The 23,665-nt window shown below is 46.5% G+C and overlaps 1 protein-coding gene across 1 annotated transcript in view; it reads left to right on the top strand.

Moving 5' to 3' along the window:
* Positions 1 to 23,665, top strand: part of GALNT13 (polypeptide N-acetylgalactosaminyltransferase 13) — a 127,959-nt gene that overhangs the window by 48,450 nt on the left and 55,844 nt on the right. The window contains exons 4-7 of the mRNA XM_051623529.1: positions 545 to 713; positions 17,462 to 17,628; positions 18,979 to 19,186; positions 20,123 to 20,293. Coding sequence (XP_051479489.1) covers positions 545 to 713; positions 17,462 to 17,628; positions 18,979 to 19,186; positions 20,123 to 20,293 — 715 coding nt within the window. The remainder of the gene's footprint in view (positions 1 to 544; positions 714 to 17,461; positions 17,629 to 18,978; positions 19,187 to 20,122; positions 20,294 to 23,665) is intronic.

Genomic DNA, 23,665 nt, shown 5'->3' with positions numbered 1-23,665 from the left:
ATAATATGTAAAAAACCCTGCCAGGGTTGGGGTGCTCTTTTTTTCAGGACAGTGTGGTTTGGGGTGTTGTTGTCACTGAAGACTAACTGATATATTTGCATAAATTAGCATACATGGGATTATGCTCTCGTGTGCCTGGTAGTTAAAGCTAAATAAAAGAAATTGGTTAGAATGAGTTCCTCAAATACTGCCCATAGCTGTGGAAGTGTTTTCCAGACCTTGTCTGTCTGCAGCATCTCCCTGAGAATCTGGTGCTGTGCTCTGTAATTCTGGGGTGCATCTTTTGGGAAAGGTCATTTGTTGGCCTGGAAATTCCCACCAGAGGATGCAAGCGAACAAATCTAGGGATTCTAATAATCTTAAAAAGGATGTCAATATAAACTTGGATCCAGATAGAGGGAAGACCTCACAGTGGAGCACAGAGAAAGTTGTGCTGTGTGATTACTTTTTTAACTCCGCAATTTGGGGAGTTCAACAAGGAATGTTAAAAAAAACTCCGCTGCTCCCCACACTAAAAGTTGGCTCTTGCTCTCTTCACTTACAGCTGTTATTTCCCGAAACCAAGAAGGACCTGGAGAGATGGGGAAGGCTGTGCTCATTCCAAAGGATGAGCAGGAGAAGATGAAAGAGCTCTTCAAAATCAACCAGTTCAACCTGATGGCCAGTGACTTGATTGCCCTCAACCGAAGCTTGCCTGACGTGAGATTAGATGGGTGAGTCTCACGGTGCCACCTCTCCTGGTGCCATCTGGGGAGCTGTGGCACCAGAATGGAGGAATGAATTCATTTTTATTTCCAGGAGAACTTTAAGGTTTTAAAGTGATGAGAATATCAATGTCAGTTTTATAAATTTTCATAATGATGCAGCCAGCATTTCATGGATAATCACAGACTGGTTTGGGTGTGAAGGGACCTTAAAGATCACCCAGTCCCACCCCCCTGCCATGGGCAGGGACACCTCCCACCAGCCCAGGCTGCTCCAAGCCCCATCCAACCTGCCCTTCAACACTGCCAGGGATGGGGCAGCCACAGCTTCTCTGGGCAGCCTGAGCCTGGGTCTCCCCACCCTCACAGGGAAGGATTTCTTCCTGATGTCTCACCTAAATCTCTCTTCTTCCAGCTTAAAACCCTTCCCCCTCATTCTATTACTACACACCCTGGAAAAAAGTGCCCCCCCCCAGCTGTCCTGTAGACCCCCTATGGCAATTGGTTTTATCTTTATTATTATTTAAAAATTGGCATTTTAACAGTGTTAAACAGAAGATGCAACTGATACCAAAACCTACCCACAGGATTTAGTTTTCTTTAGTTTGATCCCTAGATATTTCTGGAATAATCAGAATTTTGTAGAGCAATTTTCAAAATGTTTTGCAGCAATACCAAAACTGAAGGGCAGTCTGTGGTTGGGGTTTCTTGGAGGTTTTGTTTTTTTTAAGTCTAGTGACTTTTAATCATCCTTTTTGAGTGAAATCTGAAGTCTGTGTGGTGAGTTTGAGACTGTGGAGTAGCTTGGGGGAGTATTTCATCAAGTCCACTGAATTATTTTAAATGGAATTTTAAAGATTAATTTTCCCAGTCACAGCAATGGGCTCATGTTTACACGTGTATTTGGTGTGAAAGTACAAATGTGCCAGTTTATCTCTATTTAGATAGGGATTCCATTTGCCATCTGAAGATCCTGGTGCAAGTCATGGTACTTAAAAATTGATTCTAGGTCTGCTGTATAAATCGTTTTCAGCAGGGAGGATTTCTGCCTGGCTCCCAGGAGCAGTGTTACAGCTTGCTGGTGGAGTGGCTACTGAGCCCATTTTATTGAACTCACAACTTTTGCACAGAGGGAGATTTTCCCAAGAACCTATAACTGACATGGCATGCATGGGGGATTGCCCAAGCTTCCCTACTTTTGGAAGCCAATTTTTAGGGATGGGCACCTTTTTTTTCCCCCCCACTTAATTTGTTACAGAAACCTGGTGTTGATTGAATTTTACCTTTTTCCAATTCATTTTTTTCCCTGATCTCCTCCACTTACATAAGTAGTCTGATTTGTGGGTACTGCAGTTTACAACAAGTGACAGTTGAAGAGACGTGCAGGCAGAGCTAAATGGAAACAAGGGGTCAGGTCTTCTAATGCCTCCCATTACTTCTGCTTTTTAAACTGAATTGTCACTCAGCTGTGATCTTGCTTATTGTGCTTTGAAATGAAATTCTTCAGCTTCCCATTTAAAATAAAAGAAATACTTTGCTCTCTGGATTTTTATTTGTACATGCCTGCAAAAAAAAAAAATGGAGGTAGAAGCATCACTTCACCAACAGCACCACATCTCCAGGGCTTGGAAACCCCTCCAGGGATGGGGACTCCCCCCCTGCCCTGGGCAGCCTGGGCCAGGGCCTGACAACCCTTTTGGGGAAGGAATTGTTCCCAAGATCCAGTATAAATGAATAGTTCTGCTCAGTCTAAGGGAGATGGGCCATCTACTACTGAGAGAAATCTGTCTGAAGTGCATTTCTTTGATACAAAGAAGTTCTGTATTCTTTGTTGAAAGGACAAAGTATTAGGGGATTTAGAATAAAAATCATTTTCTCATTTTCCTCTTCAGGCAGATGCTTTCTGTACATATCCTGTCTTCAGGGAGTATTAAATTGCTCTGAAAGCCAATTGATAATGCTTTGCTATTAGAGAAGAATACAATTTTATGGTTAATATGTTTAGTTTATGACAGAAAGACAGATTTTTATTGACATGGGGAACAGAGGCACCCGGTTTGCTCTGGGTGTCCAACCTACTTGGCCTTTCACATTATAAATGCAAGTTTTTCCTGGAGGACCTGGGAGGTTTTGTGTGGCCAGGTTAGATGAATAGAAGAAAAATATGTTTTTGCTAGACATGCTGTCTGGTGGGAAACCCACTCTAGGTGTATCTGTGGGTACTGCTGTGTTGTGAGGCATGATGAGCGGGTGAAAAGACCAGTGTTGTCACGGTTGGAAGGTGTTGAATCAGTGGGTTGTTTGGGAAGCAGCTGCAGTAAATGCAGCAGAAGACTTGAGGCCAGAGAGACAAAACTTTGCTGGGAGATGGTCGGGATAAGGGATCAGCCCTGGGGAGCTCTGCGTCGTGGTCTCAAGTTGTTCCAGGGAGGTTTAGGTTGGGTGTTAGAAGAAACTTCTTCACTACAAGGGTTATTGACACTGACAAAGGCTGCCCAGGGAGGTGGTTGAATCACCATCCCTGGAGGTGTTTAGAAGCTGTGTAGATGTGGTGCTGAGGGACATGGGTTAGCACTGGACTTGGCAGGGCTGGGTTGATGGTGGGACTCAGTGATCTTATAAAGGTCTTTTCCAACCAGAATGACTCTGTGTTTCTGTGATCAGACTGAGTGAGGTGTTTGCAGATGGGGCTCTGGGCAGCAAGCAGCCAGGCTGCTCTCCACTCCTGTCATGGTGCTGGTGATTAAGGAGGGAAGGGCATTTATAGAGGACTCATTAACTCCTGGCACCGCTTGACCTTCCTCTTCTATCTATCACATGCCAACATTTCGCCGTGCCTGAGTGGCATTTGGCCTTTCTCTGGACGTTTGCCACGTCTCCAAGTCTCAGTCTGGGTCCTGGCTGCCTGTGCAAGCATCTCAAAGGATTTGTGAGCTGTCGGGTTGTGGGGGGGTCTGGGTGGCTGCAAGGAGTCTCAGTGGCTGGCACCAGTCCTGGGCACGGCTCCTCTGCCCTGTCTCGCACGAGGTGGCCCCGACTGATGCAGAGACCTTCAGTCTTAGGCAGGTTCCATGTTGAGCTGTTGGCCAAGCAGCCAAGTGCCCTTTCCTCAGTGATGTCCTCATCCTGCTCCCAGCAGGGTCAGGGCCAGCTTAGGGCAGGAAACGGTGTGTCCAGCTTCCCTCCCCATACCTTCAGTGTAAATAATACTCCAGCTCACCCATTAGCCCCGTGTTTAGAAGGTTTTATGATTTCCAGCAGTGCTTTAGCCCTAAATACAAAGTGTCATCTCCTGGTGCCATTCCCCACTGCTTCTTCATTTTTACTGGGCTTGTGCATTATACTGTTATCTCCACATAGCAAATCAATGACTACAAATAGACAGAAGAATTCTGATAATAAACAGCCCCAGAAAAACAAGAGCCTTGTGGTGACTTCTCATTCTAGAAATTAATTCTCCAGTTTTGCTCCAGTGCATTTATGGGGAAAGTCACTGGGAAGAGGGCAGGGAGAGGGCAGTCTTCCAACCCAAACCAGGCTGGGATTCTGGGATTCTGTGAAGTCATACACTGACATGATGGCTTTGTCATTGTTGTGGGCTGTGCATATACATATCATCTAGATAATATATTTTTATAGTCAAGTATTTTATGTATGTTATAAATGTGTATGACATATATATTTTATATGTATTGTATGTATCTAAAATGAATCCATTCCTTCTGTTCCTGCTTTGGCCTTCCTCAGTCCTTTGCCTCTTCAATCCTCACTGCATTTTTTATGCATCTGGGCAATGTTATCCCATCCTCTTAACGTGGGTGTACAAAGTTCTCCTGCTTTGCCAAGGCTGCTGCTTTCTACACAGTGGCTTGTGTGTCCTTCTGGGAGTCAATCTAGAGTCTGGAGACTCAGAGTAAGGACGCAAGATGCTTTGGCTTCCTCCACCACTGCAGATGGAACCTGGGCTCTCATGATTTGGGGTCACTGCTGCTGAGGTGCCTCTAAATGATCCAAGTGGTGCTGTGCAGAGTGGAGGGGCTGTAAATGGCATCACAGTCTGAATAAGAAACATATATTTAAGGAGGAAAAAAATCTGACAATCTTAGGTTTTGGGGTTTTTTTACACAAGAGAGCTCCTGGAACTTTTAGTGATGTTTTGTTTCTGATTAAATGTTTGATGGCCGTGAGCTGATTCTGGATTTAGATTGCAACCACAGTACTTGTGTTTGTGAGACGAGGGAGAATTTTTTCCTAAGTAAAATTGTTAGATTTCTAAAAAAAAAATAAAAAGTGTCCTTGTAAGAGTGGCAGGGAGACAAGGCTGGGTTGTTTGGTTGCTGGCTAATGAGAAATTCCCTGTAAAGTTTTTGGGAAATGAGGCACCTGCCTCTTCTCTTGTCCTTCTCCCGAACAGGGATGTTTGTGCACAGACCTGCTGGGATGTCCTGTCCACCACAAGGCCCATGAGAGCCTGCTCTGGCCTCTGTAGGAGTGAGTTTTCTCAGCAGGACACCACAAGATCCACCCGAGTGCTGAAAGGAAGCAGGGTGGCTGGGTCCCCTCCTACCTCTGCTCCTGTGTGGATGCTGCAATTCCAGCTAATGGATGTGCCTGTCACACTAACATCTGACTTGCTTCCCATTCCCTCTGGTGTTGTCTACCAGAGAACGTCCCTCGATTGCTTGAGTTCTGTTGGTAATGGCCAGCTTGATCAGTGTCAGGTCTAATTTGAAGTAGCTATTTGTTAAACCTTAAACCCAATTTAATTCAACATAGAAATGTTTAGTTTTGTTTCTGAGTATTTTCTCTGGCAAGGGAAGAAATCCATCTTCAATCTTTTCTGCGTGAGTAAGGTTGTAAGTGCTGTTCTACAAATTGCTAAACCATTATAATTGGATTTTCTTACTGAAACCTAGGTTGAAGTGAGCTGCTGCCTGGTGTTTGTGCGTGTGTATGAGCTTGGAGCATATGGTTCTGATCAGAAACAAACTCACATCGTGATCTCCTAAGTAGTAATCATGGCTTAAGCTCAGTGCCATAGTTTTGTGTTGGCTTTTCAAAGCAAAATCCTTGACAAGTGGTCCCGGGGATGGGGGGGGTGTGTGTGGGTGTGGGTGTGACTGGGAGAAGCCTGTGTAGAAATGGCAATCACTGCCTGTGAAAATTTCCTTTGTGAATCATCTGTGGAAATCTTTTATTGCCTTGAACTCTGTGTTACAGGGCAGGAAGCTTTGATTAGGTGTTTTGTTTTTTGTTGGTTTTTTTTTTTTTTTTACAAGACCAGAATTTGTTCTTCATGCAAGTTGGCCCTGATAAGGGAGGGTAAATAGTTTTATTTCATGATAGACACATCTAATCCATTTGCCTTGCACCAGAAATGTTGTGTTAGTTTTTTTTGCAGCTCTAAGTCATAGTGGAAAAAGTACATAAGAGTTCCTTTGCTGTCAGGTTGATCTCCTTACAGCTTCATATAACTAAAAACTAATTGATTTTTAAAGGTAGATGCAGTTATGCAGAGAGAAACTATTAACCACCTATGAACAAGAAAGCTCAGGGAGTAGTCAGTAATTAGTTTTGGCTAGATACTACTTTGAAATGACAGCTGAGAGTTACTCCATGTTGTTTGGTGGGGGGGAATCACCCAGGGTTACTGTCTGTAGGGACAGAATGTACATCCAGGTAATCTGTGTAACATCAAAGCCAATTCTCAATGGATAAATTAGCTAAAGGACTGCTAAGATTAAAAAAAATAAGGAATTCTCCAGTAATGAGGAAATGTACATGAGTCAACAGGTGGCTTCTAAACTGGTTTTGTGAGCCTTTCATATGCACTTTCCTGTAACAAAAGGAGCAGTTAAATTTGTTGCTGTTTCCCCTTTGCTGCTGTTTCTCCCATAAAAGTTGGGGTTTGAGGCCATCCTCGTTCCATGCTGTTGTAATGGTTCCTGCTCATCCTGCCAGCAGAGGCAGGACCTGTGGTGAGAGCATCCACATCAGCTTGGCTGAGCTCAGGGAGGGAAAGGAGCTCGTTTGGGTCTCACTTCCAGATAGTCCTACATTGGCATTTGCAAATTGTGTCCTCGCTGTGGAGCATCTTGGTGTATTTGGGGGAATTCCGCTTAGAATATCTTTTCTAACCATTTGGTAGCTGCTGTTTCTGAAGGCAGCTCTAACCACAACAGCTTTCCAGGTTTTTGTTCATCACTTGTGCTGTGGCCTTGCCTGCTGGGAGCCAGATGAGGTGCAGATGGAACACTAGACGTGCTTGTGGCCCATCCTTTACTAGCTTGACATCTTCTTAATGTCTTTCTAATTGTTGACCTCTCAGTTTCCCTTTAAAACAAAAAATGCTCATCTCCAAATCACTTTATCAGGCTGGCAGTTGGTTATTTGTGGTCTTGACTAGGAATGAGCAGTGCATGGGTGAGAATATCCTCTCTCTGTGTGTGCCACGTGGAGCCTTCTGTACTGGTGGAACATCCATGGGTACAAAGAGAAGGCTTTTTATTCAAACACCATCAGCAAAGCACCTGTGTGCAAGAAGAGAAGCAAACCTGGATGCTTAGCAGAGGTAGATCTGTGCAACCCCTTGAGAGGACAAGGGGTAACTCTTTTAAACTGAAATAGGAGAGATTTAGGTTAGACATCAGGAGAAAATTATTTAGTGTGAGGGTGGTGAGACCCTGGCCCAGGTTGCCCAGGGAAGCTGTGGCTGCCCCATCCCTGGCAGTGTTGAAGGGCAGGTTGGATGGGGCTTGGAGCAGCCTGGGCTGCTGGGAGGTGTCCCTGCCCTTGCAGAGGGGTTGGGACTGGAAGATCTTGAAGGTCCCTTCCAACACTAACCATTGTATGATTCTATGAAATGGCAGTGGTTTACTCTCCTTGGTCTTTTTAAAATGTATGGCTAGTGCACAGTTTTAAAGCATGTTTTCAGTGTAAGCACATTCCTAATTTTCCCATAAATGTCCTAAAAAATGGAACAGTGACAGCCATTAGGTATTTGTGCACTTTGGGAAATAAGTAGATTTAAACAAGAAGGATGCATATTTCTGTTAGATGGCTCTGCTCTCTGTTCTGCCTTTCCTTCAGCAGCTCATCCCAGGACAGATCCCCCCTCAGCTGGTCCAGACCCTCGCTAGCAGCAGAGCCCACCCCCTCAGCTGGCTGTAGCTCCCTTTTCCAACAGAATAGTGCAAGGCTGTTCAGGCATGAAATTGCTTCCTCCATGTCCCCTTGGCCTGGCAAGTCAGGGCTCAGCCCCAGGTGGTGACTGCCAGGGCTGCTGTTGTCCTGACCCAGTGTTGTGAGGAGCAAAGTTCAGCTTCTATAGGTGCCTGTCAGGGGGATGTGGGAATGAGTCTCCAGGTTCAACTGAAAAGTGAGAGGAGCCTGCAAAATGATATTCAGCAGCAAGAAGCAAACTAATCACAGTTTCTTTACTAAAACAGGGGTCATTGAATCAGTGAATCACAGAATCCCAGACTGGTTTGGGTTGGAAGGGACCTTAAAGCTCATCCAGTCCCAACCCCTCTGCCATGAGCAGGGACAGTTCCCACTAGACCATGTTGCTCCAAGCCTCATCCACCATGGCCTTGAACACTTCCAGAGAGGGGTTAATGATTAAACCATGTTCTTACCATTTTTTTTTGTTTGTTTTCAAGAGGATGGCCAGTGAGACAATCCAATTCTGTCTTGGCCCTGCTGCCCATTTGGTGGTGCTTCTGCAAGCAGGTCAGCAAGACAGACTCCTTTCTGCAGGTGGCTGAGCAGGAAGCACAGGCTGGCAAAGCACTGAAGATCCTTGGGTCAGCAAGAACGAGGAGAGCCTTGGCATTACAGGGCATCTCCTGTTAACTCCAAGCAGAAACAAAGTCCAGTTAAAAGCATCTGCCTGAGGCAGTCCTGGCCCTGCAGCAGAGGCTCTGGCCACCACCCAGGTGGGCTCCTGATCTGCTGCATTGGCCCTGGGGGGGATGTAACAGCAGGCAAAATCTGCTTTGGGATGTCTGTCCCACTCTGCTGGCAGTGGAGTCTTGTGATTCGAAACTGCTTGTGACATGTAGAGAAAATTCACTTGGCTGCAAAGGAGTAATCCCACAGAGTTGTGAGAGCATCAGGAGGCAAGCGTGCACAGTTAATTTGTGCTCCTGGTTTGTCCCTCCCTGCTGGAAGCTGTTCTTCAGCCTGGGTACGTGCATTCAGTCAGAGGAATCAGTGGCTCTTTGCCTTATCCCATAAACTCAATGAAAACTTTATGCATCGTCGTTGCAAGTAAGAATGCACCAGAAAATGTAATTCCCCAGTCATGGGCGTGGCAGCGTGTGCAGACTGGAAAAAGCACTTGGCATTTTGAAAGCTGTTTGGATGCTCCTGCTGCTCTTGCCTTGCTTTATAGTACTGCACTAGTCCTCGTGAGTTTTCCAAGTGAACTGACCAGCTGTTCCTTCAGACAGGAGCTGGATGTGGGGATGATGAGGCAGGAGCAGAAATTTGCGGAGTTTCACAGAACCCCAGAATGGTGGGGGTGGAAGGGACCACTGGAGACCATCCAGTCCAGCCCCCTGCTAGAGCAGGATCCCCTAGAGCAGATCCCACAGCAACACATCCAGGAAGGGATGGAGACTCCACCACCTCCCTGGGCAGCCTGTCCCAGGGCTCTGGTACCCTCAGAGTACAGAAGTGTTTTCTTATATTTAGGTTCAACCTCCTGTGCTCCAGTTTGTGCCCATTGCCCCTTGTCACTGTTTGACTCCTTAGCTGGGGGCTCCAGAGCTCTGTGCAGGCAGCAGCATGTGCAAATGCTTTCTTTGTTTCTTATATCCTGTATTGCTAATGGGAATAAGAGAGCTGGGGATGCAAAATTAATAGGGGAAGTTTGGGGTGAGCTTGGTGAATTTCAAAGAAGATTCCACAGTCATATAATAAAAAAATGGCACTGGAAATAGAATGACAGTAATGGACAAAAACCATCCCAGAAAGCCTGATCTGATCAGTAATTCCCATTACAGATCTTTGATTCTTACTGGAAAAGGTGGAGAAAGTATAAAAGGGTCTCTAGTAGAGTCATCTGGAAAAGAAATAATCCCCTCTACACGATGTTCTTTGCTGTTAATAACATGGTGCTGTATTATTATGGGTTTTGTGGAACACAAAAGTGACTTTGAGGCGTTAGTAAATGGCTGCTGAAGTAACTTCTAAAATATTCAAATGGGTTTGGGGTTGAAAATCCCCAAGGAAGAGTTGGTCCTTTGGGCTATACCCATGATTTATGAACAGCAATATCTGCAGGTGGGAGTGAAGGGTCCTGGCTTCCACAAAATGCAAACCTTTTTATAGTCTGTAATGAAACATCAGAGAACAATTTGCCTAAGATGTTTTCACATCCATCATCTGCTGGGTATAGAAACTGGTTAGCTTGGGAGGACACTGGTACAGTAAAAGTCAGTGAGACAGTGTAGATGCAGTTCCAGCACAGTTCTGCTTTCCTCTAAGTGAATTAAATTCCAGTCCAATTATTTTCTCTTTACCTTTCACTTGCATGAATTTCAGTTGATAATGTGTAAATCTCTGAAGGTAGAGCTTAAAGCAGCGTGCATGGAAACGCTGCAGCAGGGTCCATGCCAGGGCCAGGGATGGTTGCTGTGGTGGAGCTGTCAGACAGCCTGCTCTGCAGCTCCCAGAGTTCGTGTGGTCGTGGTAACAGGGGACACAACAGGCCAAGCTTATATTAATGCTCTTCTGGCAGGGAATTCAAACACTCAGTCTTTTCTTCTGTTCATAATTCGGTACCATATATTTAATTTTTGAATTTTCTCCAACTTCCAGGTTTTATCTACACTGGGTAGGAGGAGACTGTTTCAGGCAATAGGATTCTTGTAGTGCAAGAGTTATCCCTTGCTTGAGAAGTGAGTAATTGCTTACTAGGGGTAGTTAATTTATACTACAAGGTGTGATTTCTAGAAAGCAAAACTAAAAATGAGCAGTGGCACAATTAACAGGTCTGATGGGGAGGTTTGTGGTGTGGAAGGACTCCCCAAACATTGCTGCCCATGGAAGTGCTGGCCAGAGGCCTGGCTCCAGGCAGGTCTGGAGGATGTCTCAGCAGCTCTGCTGGCTGGGGCTACTCCAGTGCTGTGCTTGGCTGCCCCTGGGGTATGTGGGGTTTTAAAACCTCTCTAGCCAAGAGAGGTGTGGATTCTGGTTGCCCCATCCCTGGAAGTGTTGAGGGGCAGGCTGGATGGGGCTTGGAGCAGCCTGGTCTAATGGGAGGTGTCCCTGCCCATGCAGGGTTTTTGGATCTAGATGGTCTTTAAGGTCCCTTCCAACCCAAACCATTCCATGATTCTGTGAGGTGTGGACGTGACACTAAATGAAAACAACTGCAAGGCACACAGTTCACTGGCAGGTAACCACACCTGTAAAAAGATGGATTTATTGATTTAGTTCACTTCATGAGTTCTGATGCTCTTGCAGTTTGTCACCTGCAGTGCTGTCCCTTTTAGCAGGGGCTTTGCAGAGGCCCTCACTGTGCTGTGGTCAGTTCATCACTTCTGCTTACACTGCTCTTTGGTCTGGGGTTCTCTGTGCATTACTGTGAAATTAGGAGAGGGGGTTTCTCATGCCTTGATACACTTCCAGGTCCTGAGCTCTCACCTTGTGCCGCAGCTCGTGGATGTGAGGGATGTGCCTGAAGGGACGGTCCCTGCCTTGACCCCAGGGGTGATTTGGGGTTGCTGGGGAATTACTGAGGCAGCAGGGAATGTTCAAGGCAATCATTAGCTGGGAAGAAATACAGCAGCAGGTTGTGATATGACACAGCAGGTTTTTAAACCAGACTAATTTTAAAATGCAAGAATTTGGAGTGGAAAGAGATGGGAACTCAAGCAAAAGAAAAAAGTGCAGAAACAAATTATATGTCACTGAGGCAAAGTAGGAGAGAGGAGCTTACATTTCTTTGAGGTGTTACCTACTCACTGCACATATTAATGTGTTTGCACAGTCATGGATACTCTGTGCTGCTGGAAATCTGGATTCCAGTCAATCTGGCACTGCAGCAGTGTATTCCAGAACACTGTTCATCCTAACCATGCAGGGGGTTGGTATGAGATGATCTTTAAGGTCCCCTCCAACCCTTCTGTGATTTTGTAAGTAGTAAATACCCCCCTGTGAGGAGAGAGACCTTGCTAACCCACAGAGCTAAGTTCAGGTTTCATATGTGCATATATGTGGGTTTTATGTATGTATAGATAACTAAATATGGGTACCTACCTGCTTATATAAATGCATAGATATATGTTAGATACCTGAATAAATATGCTGCCACTGCTGCACTTGTAATATTAGCCAGAACATAAATATGAATTAAAAGCAGAGACAGATGCAGTGCCTGGCAAGTCAAGAGTTTATTAATTTAACATGGGGAAATGTTGCAATCTCCCTATTCTTGTCCCACCACCTCCTAGCACTGAAGACTGCAGCCTGCAGTGTTCCCAGTTCCTCAGTCTGTGCCTGGAATTCAGGATCCCCTCAGGGGATTCTGACCAGGGATCTGCCTTACCAGCCTTTTCTGTGTGGGTGGTAATCTCTTCTGTTTTCACTAAAACAAAGCAATAAAAGGTAATGACTAAATAATCATGAAAATCCCTCAATTCGTATGAACTACAAACATTTAACATGGTTCTGTATGTTCCCAAATACATCATATAAAAAACCTACATAATAAATTGCATGCAAAAGTTACATTATCTTTTTTTTTTTTTTTCTCCAAATACTTTGCTTTCATGTGTGATCTTTTGCCCTGAGTTGCTTCCCTGGGAGCTTCAGCACAGTTCTGGAAGGGATGAAATCCCAGTTCAACCCTTCATGCTTGTGTTATTTGCACACAGCCAATGGGAAGGATGGTAAATACATAAAGTCTTGCTTTGTTTCCGTATTCCTGACCTTGGAAAATGTTTTTCTCACATTCACACAGCTGTATTTCCTTCATGTGTATTCATAAAGCAACAGCTGATGAGTGTGAGCAGCAGTGATGTTCCTGGGGCAGCGTTCCTGGTGTCAGTGCGTGTTGAACAATCAGGGCACGTTGGGAACAGTGTTGGGGTGCACAGGGGGAGCCCCTTTCTTTGGTAGTGGTGAGGAGCAGATGAGTTATTTATCATTTCTCCAGCTCTTGGTGTGTTTCTGAATGAAAAAAAAAGACGCAGCATGAGTCACTGTCGTCATCTCAGTAAAGGGACATGGAAGGTTTTTATCCTTTGTGCACTTAGAAGCACTTCCCAGTGAGCAGAGCATGGGGAGGGTGTTTGGGGTTGAGACGCCTGCAGAGTGGGAATGGCTGGAGGCTGAGCCTCCCTCAGGAGGACACAGGCACTCCAGAGCCCAGCTCCTGGAGGTGCTGCCCTTTTCCTGGGCTGTCCTCCACCTGGATGCTCAGCCCATGGGACAGTCCCTGGCAAGGTACTTTTGGACACAGGGGTGATGCAAGAGCTGATCCACAGAGGAAAGCCGTGGGTTTGTTCCTGCAGTTGTGGCGGGACTGACAGTGCAGAAAAACTGGCCGGGAGTGGGGCTTGGAGGGGGCATCTGAGAGAGGAGAATGAGCCAAGAGGGGTCCTGGGGTGGGAGCCTGGCCAGGTGCAGGCTGGAGCGAGGTGGGAGGCAGGGCACAGATGACTCACATTTGTAGGGCTGGTGGTTGTTTCCCATTGCACGTCCTGTGAACGGCAACAGGAATGACTTCAAGAGCAGAGCAGTGATTATACACCCACTGCGTGGTTGTGTTATTACTGATCTTTGCTGCTGTAACCTCTCAAGCAAATTGAAAACTTGGGGAAATTGCTCAGAGTGAGTTTAGTGCAAACTAATCCATGTTCCTGCTTCTGCTGGAGAGCAAAGGTGTGTTGGTGGAGCCTCCCCGTGCAGAGCAGTCCCCTCCTCCTGCCAGGCTGTGTCTCAGGCTCTGTGTCTCCTGCCTCTCTCCTTGCTGCATCTCCCTCATCTTCAGCCACTGAGCTGGAAGGAGCCAGTTCCCCAGGGAGTGATGCCCTTGCTGGTTGTTGGGAAACACTGAGATAGGGGCTGGGGAAAAAAGCAAGGGTGTAAGAGTGTAAACAGAGCACTGTGCCTCATCCATGGGGAATAAAGTGGTGTTGGGTGTGCAACAGCTGCATCAACAATCTAGGGATGTCTTTTGTTCAATTCTGGCAGTTCTCACCACGGGACTGATGGTTTTGGGCAGGAATCATCCCAATGACCAGTGCAGGAGTCAGCTGTGTTACACACACACTCATCAACCCATGAGCTCTGATGGCTTCTTGTCTGTGCACAGTTTGCTTTTCTAAAACTTGGTCCTCCTGTGGTGAAAACCTTCCGAGGGAGGGAGGAAGGAAGGAATACTCCATCAGAAACATGACATGAAATACACCTTGAGCTTCTGCCTTGAAATGTTCCTGGTCTTTAAGGTGGGGTTAATTATTTTTGTCCTAGATCTGATGTTTCTCTTGCAGCCAAGCTGGCCGGAATCAGCTTATTGCCCAGATAAACTAGGTTGTAGCAATCTGTGTTGTGCTTGTGGCTTTAGAGGGAGCCCAAAGTCTTGTACCTGTGTAGCAGCTGAACCACAAATAGCCACACCCAAAAAGGTAAATCTCAGGGGATCTGATTCCTGGTGTCAGAGCTGGGACTGGCAGTGCCTGTTGCTGTCAGAGCTGGTGCCCAGGTAACATCGTGCCCTTGGCCTCTGCTTTGACAAAACCAACTCTCTGCTAGCACAGGTGGCTCTCCAGAAACTCCCAGAACACAGCAAAAAAATGTGCTGTGGAGCTGCTCCTCTTGCGGTGCCTCTGTTTTTCTGACCCTCTGGTTTTCTGTGTGTTGTGGAGGTGAGCACAGGGCACAACTCACCACCCAGGCTGGATCAAGCATCCCCCCATGGCAGGCTGAGCACTGCAGCAGCATCTCGTGAGCTGTGGGTGCACAAGGACTTAATGGTGTAACAGAGACAAACTACCAGCTTTTACAGCTTCTGCTGAAACCAAATGACCCAAGTCTAAAAAAGTGAATGGATTGAATTTCAGCTCTGGTGAGCAGATGTGAGATCCACGAGTCCTTGTGCATCATTTGGTGTCCCTGGGGAACCATACGTAGCAGACAGACAGAACGGACTGATTTGGAAGTGAATACTCCTACTCCAGAGAGGATAATCCCACCATGTGCCTGGCTGTGAAGCTAAGGAAGGACGTGCAGCAGAGGCTTTTGGTGTGGATGGAGGCAAATGTAACAAAAGGAGGGGGATTCCTCACTTCATGGTACAGCAGCTCATGTAGGGTCGTTGTGAAGATTTTGAAGAAGGGCCTGTAGTAGGGCTGCTGGTCATCGAGTTTTCTGGGTAGATTTCTGCTCATTTAGGTTGGTCTGTCTGCTGCCAAACCCAGGGCACGTGGACCTCTTCATGAGTGTCCTCTGCTCATCTGGTCCTCAGCTTCTCTGGGTACCATCAGATACCTTGGAGGGTAGTAAGAGAGGTAGTTAAAGTGCTGAAGATCCTGGCAAAACTACCTGATGGTAAACATTCTCTTTGCACTCCAAAATAAGCTGTTAAACTGTTCGCAGTTTAACACTAAACTTCTTAATGATTTAGCTTGCCTCATTTCACTACTGGTGTGTGTTTCTGAGTATTTTAAAATACAACTGTGTGCAGTGCTTCTAATGCTCTTTCCAAAATTGTATCAGTTCCAAATGTAACTAAAATGCCTGTTGCGAAGTACGGATCAAGCAGAATAAATTCCACTTGTACCTACTTTGAAGTATGAGGTTAAGCTCTGGGAAACAACTCTGAGTGTAACCACCACTGAGCTCTGTGTGACAGCCTGTTGCTTTGTCACTCTTTGATATCTGACTTTGAGATGCTAGGACTGACACAAGACACCTTCCAAGGGCAGTTCTGTGAGCGGGGAAAACTTCTCCTCTGCCCTGGAAATGAAGAAATTCAAAATGTCCTTCTTTGGACACACTGCCCTGCTGGGCTCACCCTCTTTCAGACACCCCTGGGCAAGCAGAGGGTGTCCTGGATGATAATTAGTAAGGGACTCCTTACTTATTTGTCTCAATCTAAATCATAACTGATGATTAGGTGTATCATGAGTTAGGCTGCTGAAGTTGTGAAGGTGGGATGACTACCAGCAAGCCTCAGTGCTCCTCGTCAGATGGATGTCAAGACTGGGGAGGGGTGTGTATGTGATTTATATAGAGAGTCATTGTTAGCATCAGACTTTCTGCTCTCAGATCCAGTTACCAGTGACTTTTATGTCTATATATATAGATATATATGTATTATAATACACATATTACACATAGATGTGTGTAGGTAGATGTCTGTCATTGTGTACATAGGTACACCATGAACCTTTCACCTGTGCCTCAGCAACCAGGGGTATTGTATATTCTTCTCTATTCTCTCCTCACCCTGCATTTTGAAGGCTGTGGTCACAATGTTGTTTTATCTCTTTTTCCTTAGATGTCAGTGAGGCAGAAGAAAAGGTTAAAGGGAGTTTTGTTATGGTAGATGATGTTTAAAAAAGAAACTGTGTGGACAGGCTGACTTTTCTTCAGGGACCTTATTCATGTGTTTTCCTGACCCTTGAAGAGAAGTTTTCTGTCAGGAGGAGGCTGCTCCTGAGCAACTTCTGCACTGGGGCTGACTGTGTTCAAGTAAGATGGACAAAAGTGAAGTGCTGAGCCTGTGTCACAGTCAGAGAACGCAGGGGATGTAAAAGCTCATGAATAACTCCCCAGTTTAGAGATTTTAATGGAAGCTTCAGATTTGTGGTATTAAAAAGAAGATGCCCTTAAAAACTGTACATAATTTCTTCTCACTTTACTCACAACTATATTCCCCAGTGTGTGTGTGCTGCTGAAGAACATACCTACCCACTCCCCTGCTCCTTCTGGATGGGCTTTCCTGGACCACAAAATCATACAGTAGTGAAAATAGCAAAACAAAACCCCTGCAGATGATTTTAATAATCCATATTAGGTGTGTTCAGGTTATGTGGCTTGACCTGTGTGGACAAATTGATGTAGGTGAGGTTGTATTTTTGAAATGTGTCCAAGGTCTGGAACAAACATGCAGAATTTTGGGTTGTCTTTTTGTAAGAAGTAAATAGATCCCACCAAATCAGAAAGGTTTGGTGTCTGTTGCTCAATTTGCCTTAATTTCTACATTTTCCAAAAGCAGATGAAATTACTTGACCTGTTACCCTTCCACTGAATAGGCATATAGAGCATTCTAGAAAATAGGGGTTTTTTTCTTCTTTTTGAGAAGCTGCCAAAGATGGGAAGGTCTCAGATGCTTGTTTACTTCAAACCACAGAATGTGGGATTTGTCACAGTAAAATAGTTACTTGACCTGCCTGTGCCCTGCCTGCATCTCAGGGTGGTCTGTGGGCAGTGCTGGGATGTGGAGATGCTGGCTGTGGATTTCTTGGGGTCTCAAGCTGGAGTCCAGGGGAGCTGTGAACACAGCGGTGCATGCTCTTCTGCATCCTCTGCTGTGTTTTCTTAGCAAGCAAACACGTTTTGAAATTCCCATTTGGGAGCTTGGAGAACCTCAGTAACCAGTTTGAAATGTGTCCTGCTCAACAGGCGTGGAGCCCCTTTTCCAGCCCGTCCCACGGGTGGAGCTTTTTTAAGGTGTTCTTAAAGGCTAACCCTTTCTTTCCTCCTGTGTTTTTTTCCCCTCTCTCTTTCTTTGGGGCCAGGTGCAAGACCAAAGTCTACCCCGACGAGCTGCCCAACACCAGCGTGGTCATCGTGTTCCACAACGAGGCCTGGAGCACTTTGCTCCGCACCGTCTACAGCGTCATCAACCGCTCGCCCCACCGCCTGCTGGCCGAGATCATCCTGGTGGACGATGCCAGCGAGAGAGGTGGGCTGTGGGGAGAGGAGCCCCATTCCCTGGCCTGCCTCAGCGCCAGGCTGGAGGGTCCTGCAGAGACAGGCTGGTGGGACACAGCTCCTGGTGGGCAGCGCTGAGCCTCTCGCCCTGCATGTCCCATCGCTGCTGGCGCCAGCAGCGAACGGGCTGTAAAAAAAAAAACCCACTTTGCTCTTCCAGGTTTTCCTGACTGTCCATACTGAGCCAATTCCTGTGTTTTTCTCATACTATTTGTTGTTTGGTTTTTTTTTTTTGTTGGGTCTTGGCTTTTTTTTAAACGTTTTTTAACCCCAGGGTTTAGAAGGAAAGCTTCTGCTGGGGAAGCTGCGCGTTCCCAGCAGTTGAGCCACGTTGCCTCCTGTAACTGGAAGGGATGGAATGATAGATTTTCCTGGAGGAGCCAAATGTGCATAAAGGGAGCTGCCATCCAGCTGCCACTCTTCAAGGGACAGAGGATGCAAGCTAAGCCATCCTTTGTTTCTGCCCCGTCTAGCATTAACGTAACTCTGATTATGCTCCTGGATCAGAAAACAAGTGGGTTTATTGTCCCTCTGTGCCAGAAGGAGGAGGAAGACTTTAGCCCAAGTAACTACAGCTTTTCCTAAAAGCAAAGTTTTGGGTTCACAAATGGTGAAATTCATCAAAAAATGAGCCATATTTGTATTTAACCACAGGCAAACCAGCAGAAGTGTAATCATTGCACTCACTGCTGACCACTGGTTTAATCAAGGGAACTGATCATGACTTACATGGTTTTGTGGTATCTTCATGAGATGCTCAGATGCTCGGGGCTGTGGGTGTGGGTGTGTGTGGGGCTGCCCTGCACAGAGTGGCAGGAAACCTGCATGGCTCAGCTCTCAGTCTTCCATAAAACCTCCCAATATGTCAAAATGTGTGTCCCATGCCAGGGCAGTGTTTGTGCAGGGCAGCCCTTGCAGTGCTGGGCTTGATGAATAAACTCTGCCCCTTAGGTTTGGAGTCTGGGAGTCACCAGAACCCAGCTTCAAATAAGCACAAAAATCACAGAATCCCAGCCTGCTTTGGGTGGGAAGGGACCTTAAAGCCCATCCAGTCCCATCCCCCTGCATGGGCAGGGACACCTCCCAGCAGCCCAGGCTGCTCCAAGCCCCATCCAACCTGCCCTTCAACACTGCCAGGGATGGGGCAGCCACAGCTTCCCTGGGCAACCTGGGCCAGGCTCTCCCCCCCCTCACAGCAAAGAATTTCTTCCTGATGTCCAACCTAAATCTCCCATCTTCCAGTTTTGATCCATTTACCCCTTGTCCTCTCACTACATGGCGTTTTCCCTCTGTTTTTTGTCTTTCCACTTCTCCTTGGCAGAGTTTCTGAAGGCCTCATTAGAGAACTATGTGAAGAAACTGGATGTCTCCGTCAAAATCATCCGGATGGAGCAGAGGTCGGGGCTGATCCGTGCCCGGCTGCGGGGAGCAGCAGCTTCCCAGGGGCAGGTGATCACCTTCCTGGATGCCCACTGCGAGTGCACCCTGGGCTGGCTGGAGCCACTGCTGGCCAGGATCAAGGAGGACAGGTAGGAGCCATGACTGCCTCCTGCCCTCTCTGCCTCTGCTCCAACAGGAGGTGAAGGAGAAGCTGCAGTGGGATAGAAGTGAGGACAATGTGTTGGTCTGAAGGTGAAGTTTGGTTGGGTTTTTTTTCAGGCAAGGCAGGTAGAATATTCTCTAATCACAGCATCATCAAGGCTGGAAAAGACCTTCAAGATCATCAAGTCCAGCCATCCACCCTGCAACCCCTAACCACTAAACCATCTCATGAAACAACATGTCTACCCCCTTTTTGAACACCTCCAGGGACAGTGCCTCCACCACCTCCCTGGGCAGCCTGTCCCAAGGCCTCCCCACTCTTTCAGTGAAGAAATATATGTATCAAAATGTAATTTCCAAATAAATGCACAATAAGCGTTCGATTCTTACAGCAGGACTTTAATTGTTGACAGTAATAGTGGCAGTAAAGACAGCAACTTGTGCCACTGACTGTCACAAGGTCTAGGTGTCCGTCCCCCCCAGCTGCCTCCCCTCTTTTTTACCAGGCATGACTTTGTGTCCACATCACCTCCACTGGGCTCTGAAATTTATGCTTGTATTTCTTTTCTCCCCCTTCTTTTTTTTGTATTCTTCCCCCTTTTTCCCCCTGGGCATCCCCAGAACTGCTGCACGTGTGGGGAATGGGATTTGTTGGTGTTCCTGAACCACCTTACGAGTGCTCCCTGAGATGAGGGTGCAGATGTGGAGATCCAATCCAGGCTGCCCCAGCCCTACAGCCACCACCAAAAATAGCAGAAAAGGGGAATTTTGCATGGCTTCATTTTTTGGAAGAGAAAACATCCACAGAGCAGTGGGAAACGGGGGCTGAGGCAGAGAAGCCTCAAAATAACCGCAGCGTTCAGCAGAATAACATGAAAAGATGTTTTGGTTTGGTTTTTTAAAACCCAATATTTTTCCTCCAGGAAAACAGTTGTCTGCCCAATCATTGATGTGATCAGTGATGACACGTTTGAGTACATGGCTGGGTCAGACATGACTTATGGAGGGTTCAACTGGAAGCTCAACTTCCGCTGGTATCCAGTTCCCCAGAGAGAGATGGACAGGAGGAAAGGGGACAGGACCTTGCCTGTCAGGTAAGGGCAGTGAATCCAGAGTACTGTTTGACTCTACTCTGTGCTTCTTTACGTATATAATAATGCTTAACTCCTAAGATTTTGCTGCAATGTGAGGGAACATGTGTCAGATAGTTGTGGCACATGTTCAGGGTAGAGAAGACCAAAGTCTGCCCCATCCCTAATGCTGCAGTGTAGTTATCAGAGCTGAGAAAACTCTCTTACAGCTTCTTTGCAACACTCAGAATTCCAAAATATTACCTGCTTTTTAAGTTCCCTCTCTGTTTGTTTTCTGCAAATCACCTGTTGGCCTTGTGTTTACTGATTCCTATAATTGAAGGTAAATAATTAGAACGTATTTCTGAAATACATGTTTTTGAACATGGAAGCCAGGCATTCAATTATGATGATTTGCACTTAAATGCATGCTTTTATTGCCTGAAAAATAAAATTGATGGTCATGCTCACTGAGTCAAAAATGATCTAAGAGTATGTCCTGAATTGCCATGATCATTCCTGACCTCTTTCATTTAAGGGCTCAAGCCACAGGCTGTAACAAAACCTCTAGAAAATTTTTTAAATGAAGCTGAAACAGAACAAATTGAATAAATTACCTGTGGTGGTTTGTTTGCTCAGCTCTAATAGCTTCTGTGCTCTTCATGAAAAGTTAAAAAGAAGAAATGAAAAAGCTTTCACAAGTGGATGTAATGGTTCCAAACCTATCAGAGGGGCAGAATGAAGGGGTAGAAATTCCAGTCCTGCATATCCCCATTGTGTGGAGCAGGCAGATAAAGGGAGGGGCAACTCAGAGCCAAGGCAGGAGCAGCAACCCCAGCAGAGCTTTGCCAGTCCCTTCCAGGTAAGGCAGTGGATGGGTAAAGAAAAGCCATCCAAAATCACTTGTGCCAGAAGATGGCCAAAATCTGTCACTTTGTCCTTCAAAGCCTGGAGCCTGGGAAGGACTTGGAGGTTTTAGACTTTATTCCCACCAAGAGCAGCAAGTGGGGGTCCCAGGAGCAGGCTCTGTCCTTAACAGAGGGGGTGATGCTCTTCTGGAGTCAAGAGAGCTGCTTTTTCTCATGGTCTCATGTCACTCAGCTGTGAAGTCTGCCAGCAGCTCTGTCACTAGAGCAGGGCTGTGCATTAACGTTGGTGGCATTAATTACCCTAACGAGCTGCAGAGCCTCGCGCCGCCCTGGCCGTGTCCCCCGCTGGGCTCTGCTGGTTCCATCCCTCCTGTGCACCAGGAGTTGTCAAAGAAATGCAAAGTCCTGGTCTTGAAATGGAGAGGTACGTAAAGCTAATCCAGAATCAGTGTCTAATTGACTCTTAAATTTTTTTTTGGAAAAAAAAAAAAAAAAAGGCTTTTGTAGTTTTCTGGCTTTCCCAGCAGCTTTTAGCTGGAGGCTGCCTGGGCTGCTTGGGCTTCTCCTGGTGGGATGGGTGTCAGCGAGCAGGGTGTGGGGCAAGGAGGTTAATGCCAAGTGCCACATGTCCTGTAATTACCCTGAGTGCTTTAGAGTGAAGAGGTGGCTCTGGGGGTGTGTAATTGTGCTGGCTGCAGACTGAAGAGTCAGCCCTTAGATACAGAGAAGGCTAAAAGCATCAGGGTGTCAGCCCTGCGGGGCCAGAGACCCAGTCACAGATTCCGCATCCAAAGAGAAAAAAGTATCATGTTTTGGCTAAGATAAGAATGGTTTTGGCAGCTGCTGAGTATTCAGAAATGGGGAGATAAAAAGATACAAAAGCCTAACCCAGACCAAAAATTTAGAAACACATCGGTGAGTTCATTTTTTTCGTTTTGTGTTGCTTTCCCCATCCAGGGACATTATTTCAGTCTGGCATAGGTTGAGTATGTCTTTATTCGTATTTTTTCTCTGTAGACAATGGAATAAGTGTAGAACACAAGCATCAGTGGCTTACATGTTTGTGTGCATGTATGTGTAATACAACCATTGCACTCAAATTCTGCTTTTTGCTACATTAAAAATCCACGTACATGACAGAAGTTTCCTTCAGAATACTTCCCTTCCATAGCATCCATAAATTCCTACCTTTGCTTTTTAGATTTAAAATCAGAAGGCATGCACTTTCAAACTCTGCATTACCTTCCATGCAATTTATTAGTTATTTATTGTTTATATCCTTGTATTTTTGTGGGGTCAGGATCACTTAGAGCTGGGAGCTCCCTGGTGGGGATGGGCAGTGTTGGCCATGCTGTGCACTGGGACCCCCTCAGTTCCAGGCAGAAGCTGCTGCCCTCTCACAAGGGGAGTCTGGTGCTTTCTAGTTGCCAGCCTGGGCAGCTAAGGGAACTCTTTCATTCCCAAATTAGGCACTGGACTCAACAGAAACATCTGCCTTTGCTGGAATCTCCAGGTTTAGTGGGAAAAGGTGGATTCATCCAGTGCCTGCTGCTGAAACCCCACAGCCAGCCGTTGTGCAGGGCAGCTGCAAAAGAGCTTTCATGCAGCAGCCAGTAGAAGAGGTGGATTGTTTGTGGTGGTTTTGGCAGACGAGTGCTGGGGATGGTAGGTGCCCTGTCCTGGTTGGCGATGCCTTGCCCTGGGTAGCATGGGCTCTGAGCCCAGATCCACACCTGGAGGCTGTTCCTGCTCTGCACACACCAGACCCTGCACTTCTGCTGCTTATTTTCTTCTCCTGGTTCTTAAGCCCCAGCCTGATGTCCCTTCTCTTGTGCTCCTTTTCTTCTCCACCCCTTACCTAGCTTTTCTCCCAGGTCACCTCACACCCCAGCAGTGTAACCTCTCCCAGGGTAGTCTCAAAAGGCAACACTTCCCCAAAGAATCACAGGTTTTGTGAAGGTACCAAAAGCCTTTCCAGTTTGCAAACGGTCCTGGTTTAGACGTGATGGATGAAAGTGGAAAGTGCTGATGATGAGAGAGGTCCTGGGCAGCAGGTCCTGCCACCCCTGCCCCAACCCCCCTCTGTACTCCCTGCCCTGGGGAAGAGAGGATGGCAGTCAGTGCTCATCACATGCTGGCATTTCTTGGTGGATTGGTTTTTTAAATGTACTTAGAGTTTTTTTACACATAGAATGATCAGAAGTGAAAGGACTCTCAGTGAGCTTTCCCTTCATCGGGTGGCTCTGCCAGGACTGAGACTGTACATGAGAACAGGATGGGGACATTTAGAAGAAATCCTGGGGACAGAGCTGTTCTAGTCACATATTTCATTCTCTGAGGTTCATGGAAACATGGTTTTTCAGGTGGATTTGCAGAAGCCAAATCTGACCGGTGGCTTTTAGCACCTGCTACCTGGGCTTGCAGGGACTTCCAGGTGTTGATCTCGGGGTACATTTCTTGCTCTGAGGGTACAGCAACCCCGCAGGGCCATGGGTGTATCTGTATTTTTGGCCTGAACAGCGAGGGT

The sequence above is a fragment of the Apus apus genome, chromosome 6 (genome assembly GCF_020740795.1).
Source record: "Apus apus isolate bApuApu2 chromosome 6, bApuApu2.pri.cur, whole genome shotgun sequence".
In the NCBI taxonomy this organism is placed as follows: Eukaryota; Metazoa; Chordata; class Aves; order Apodiformes; family Apodidae; genus Apus; species Apus apus.
This window is presented reverse-complemented; position numbering and strand designations above follow the sequence as displayed.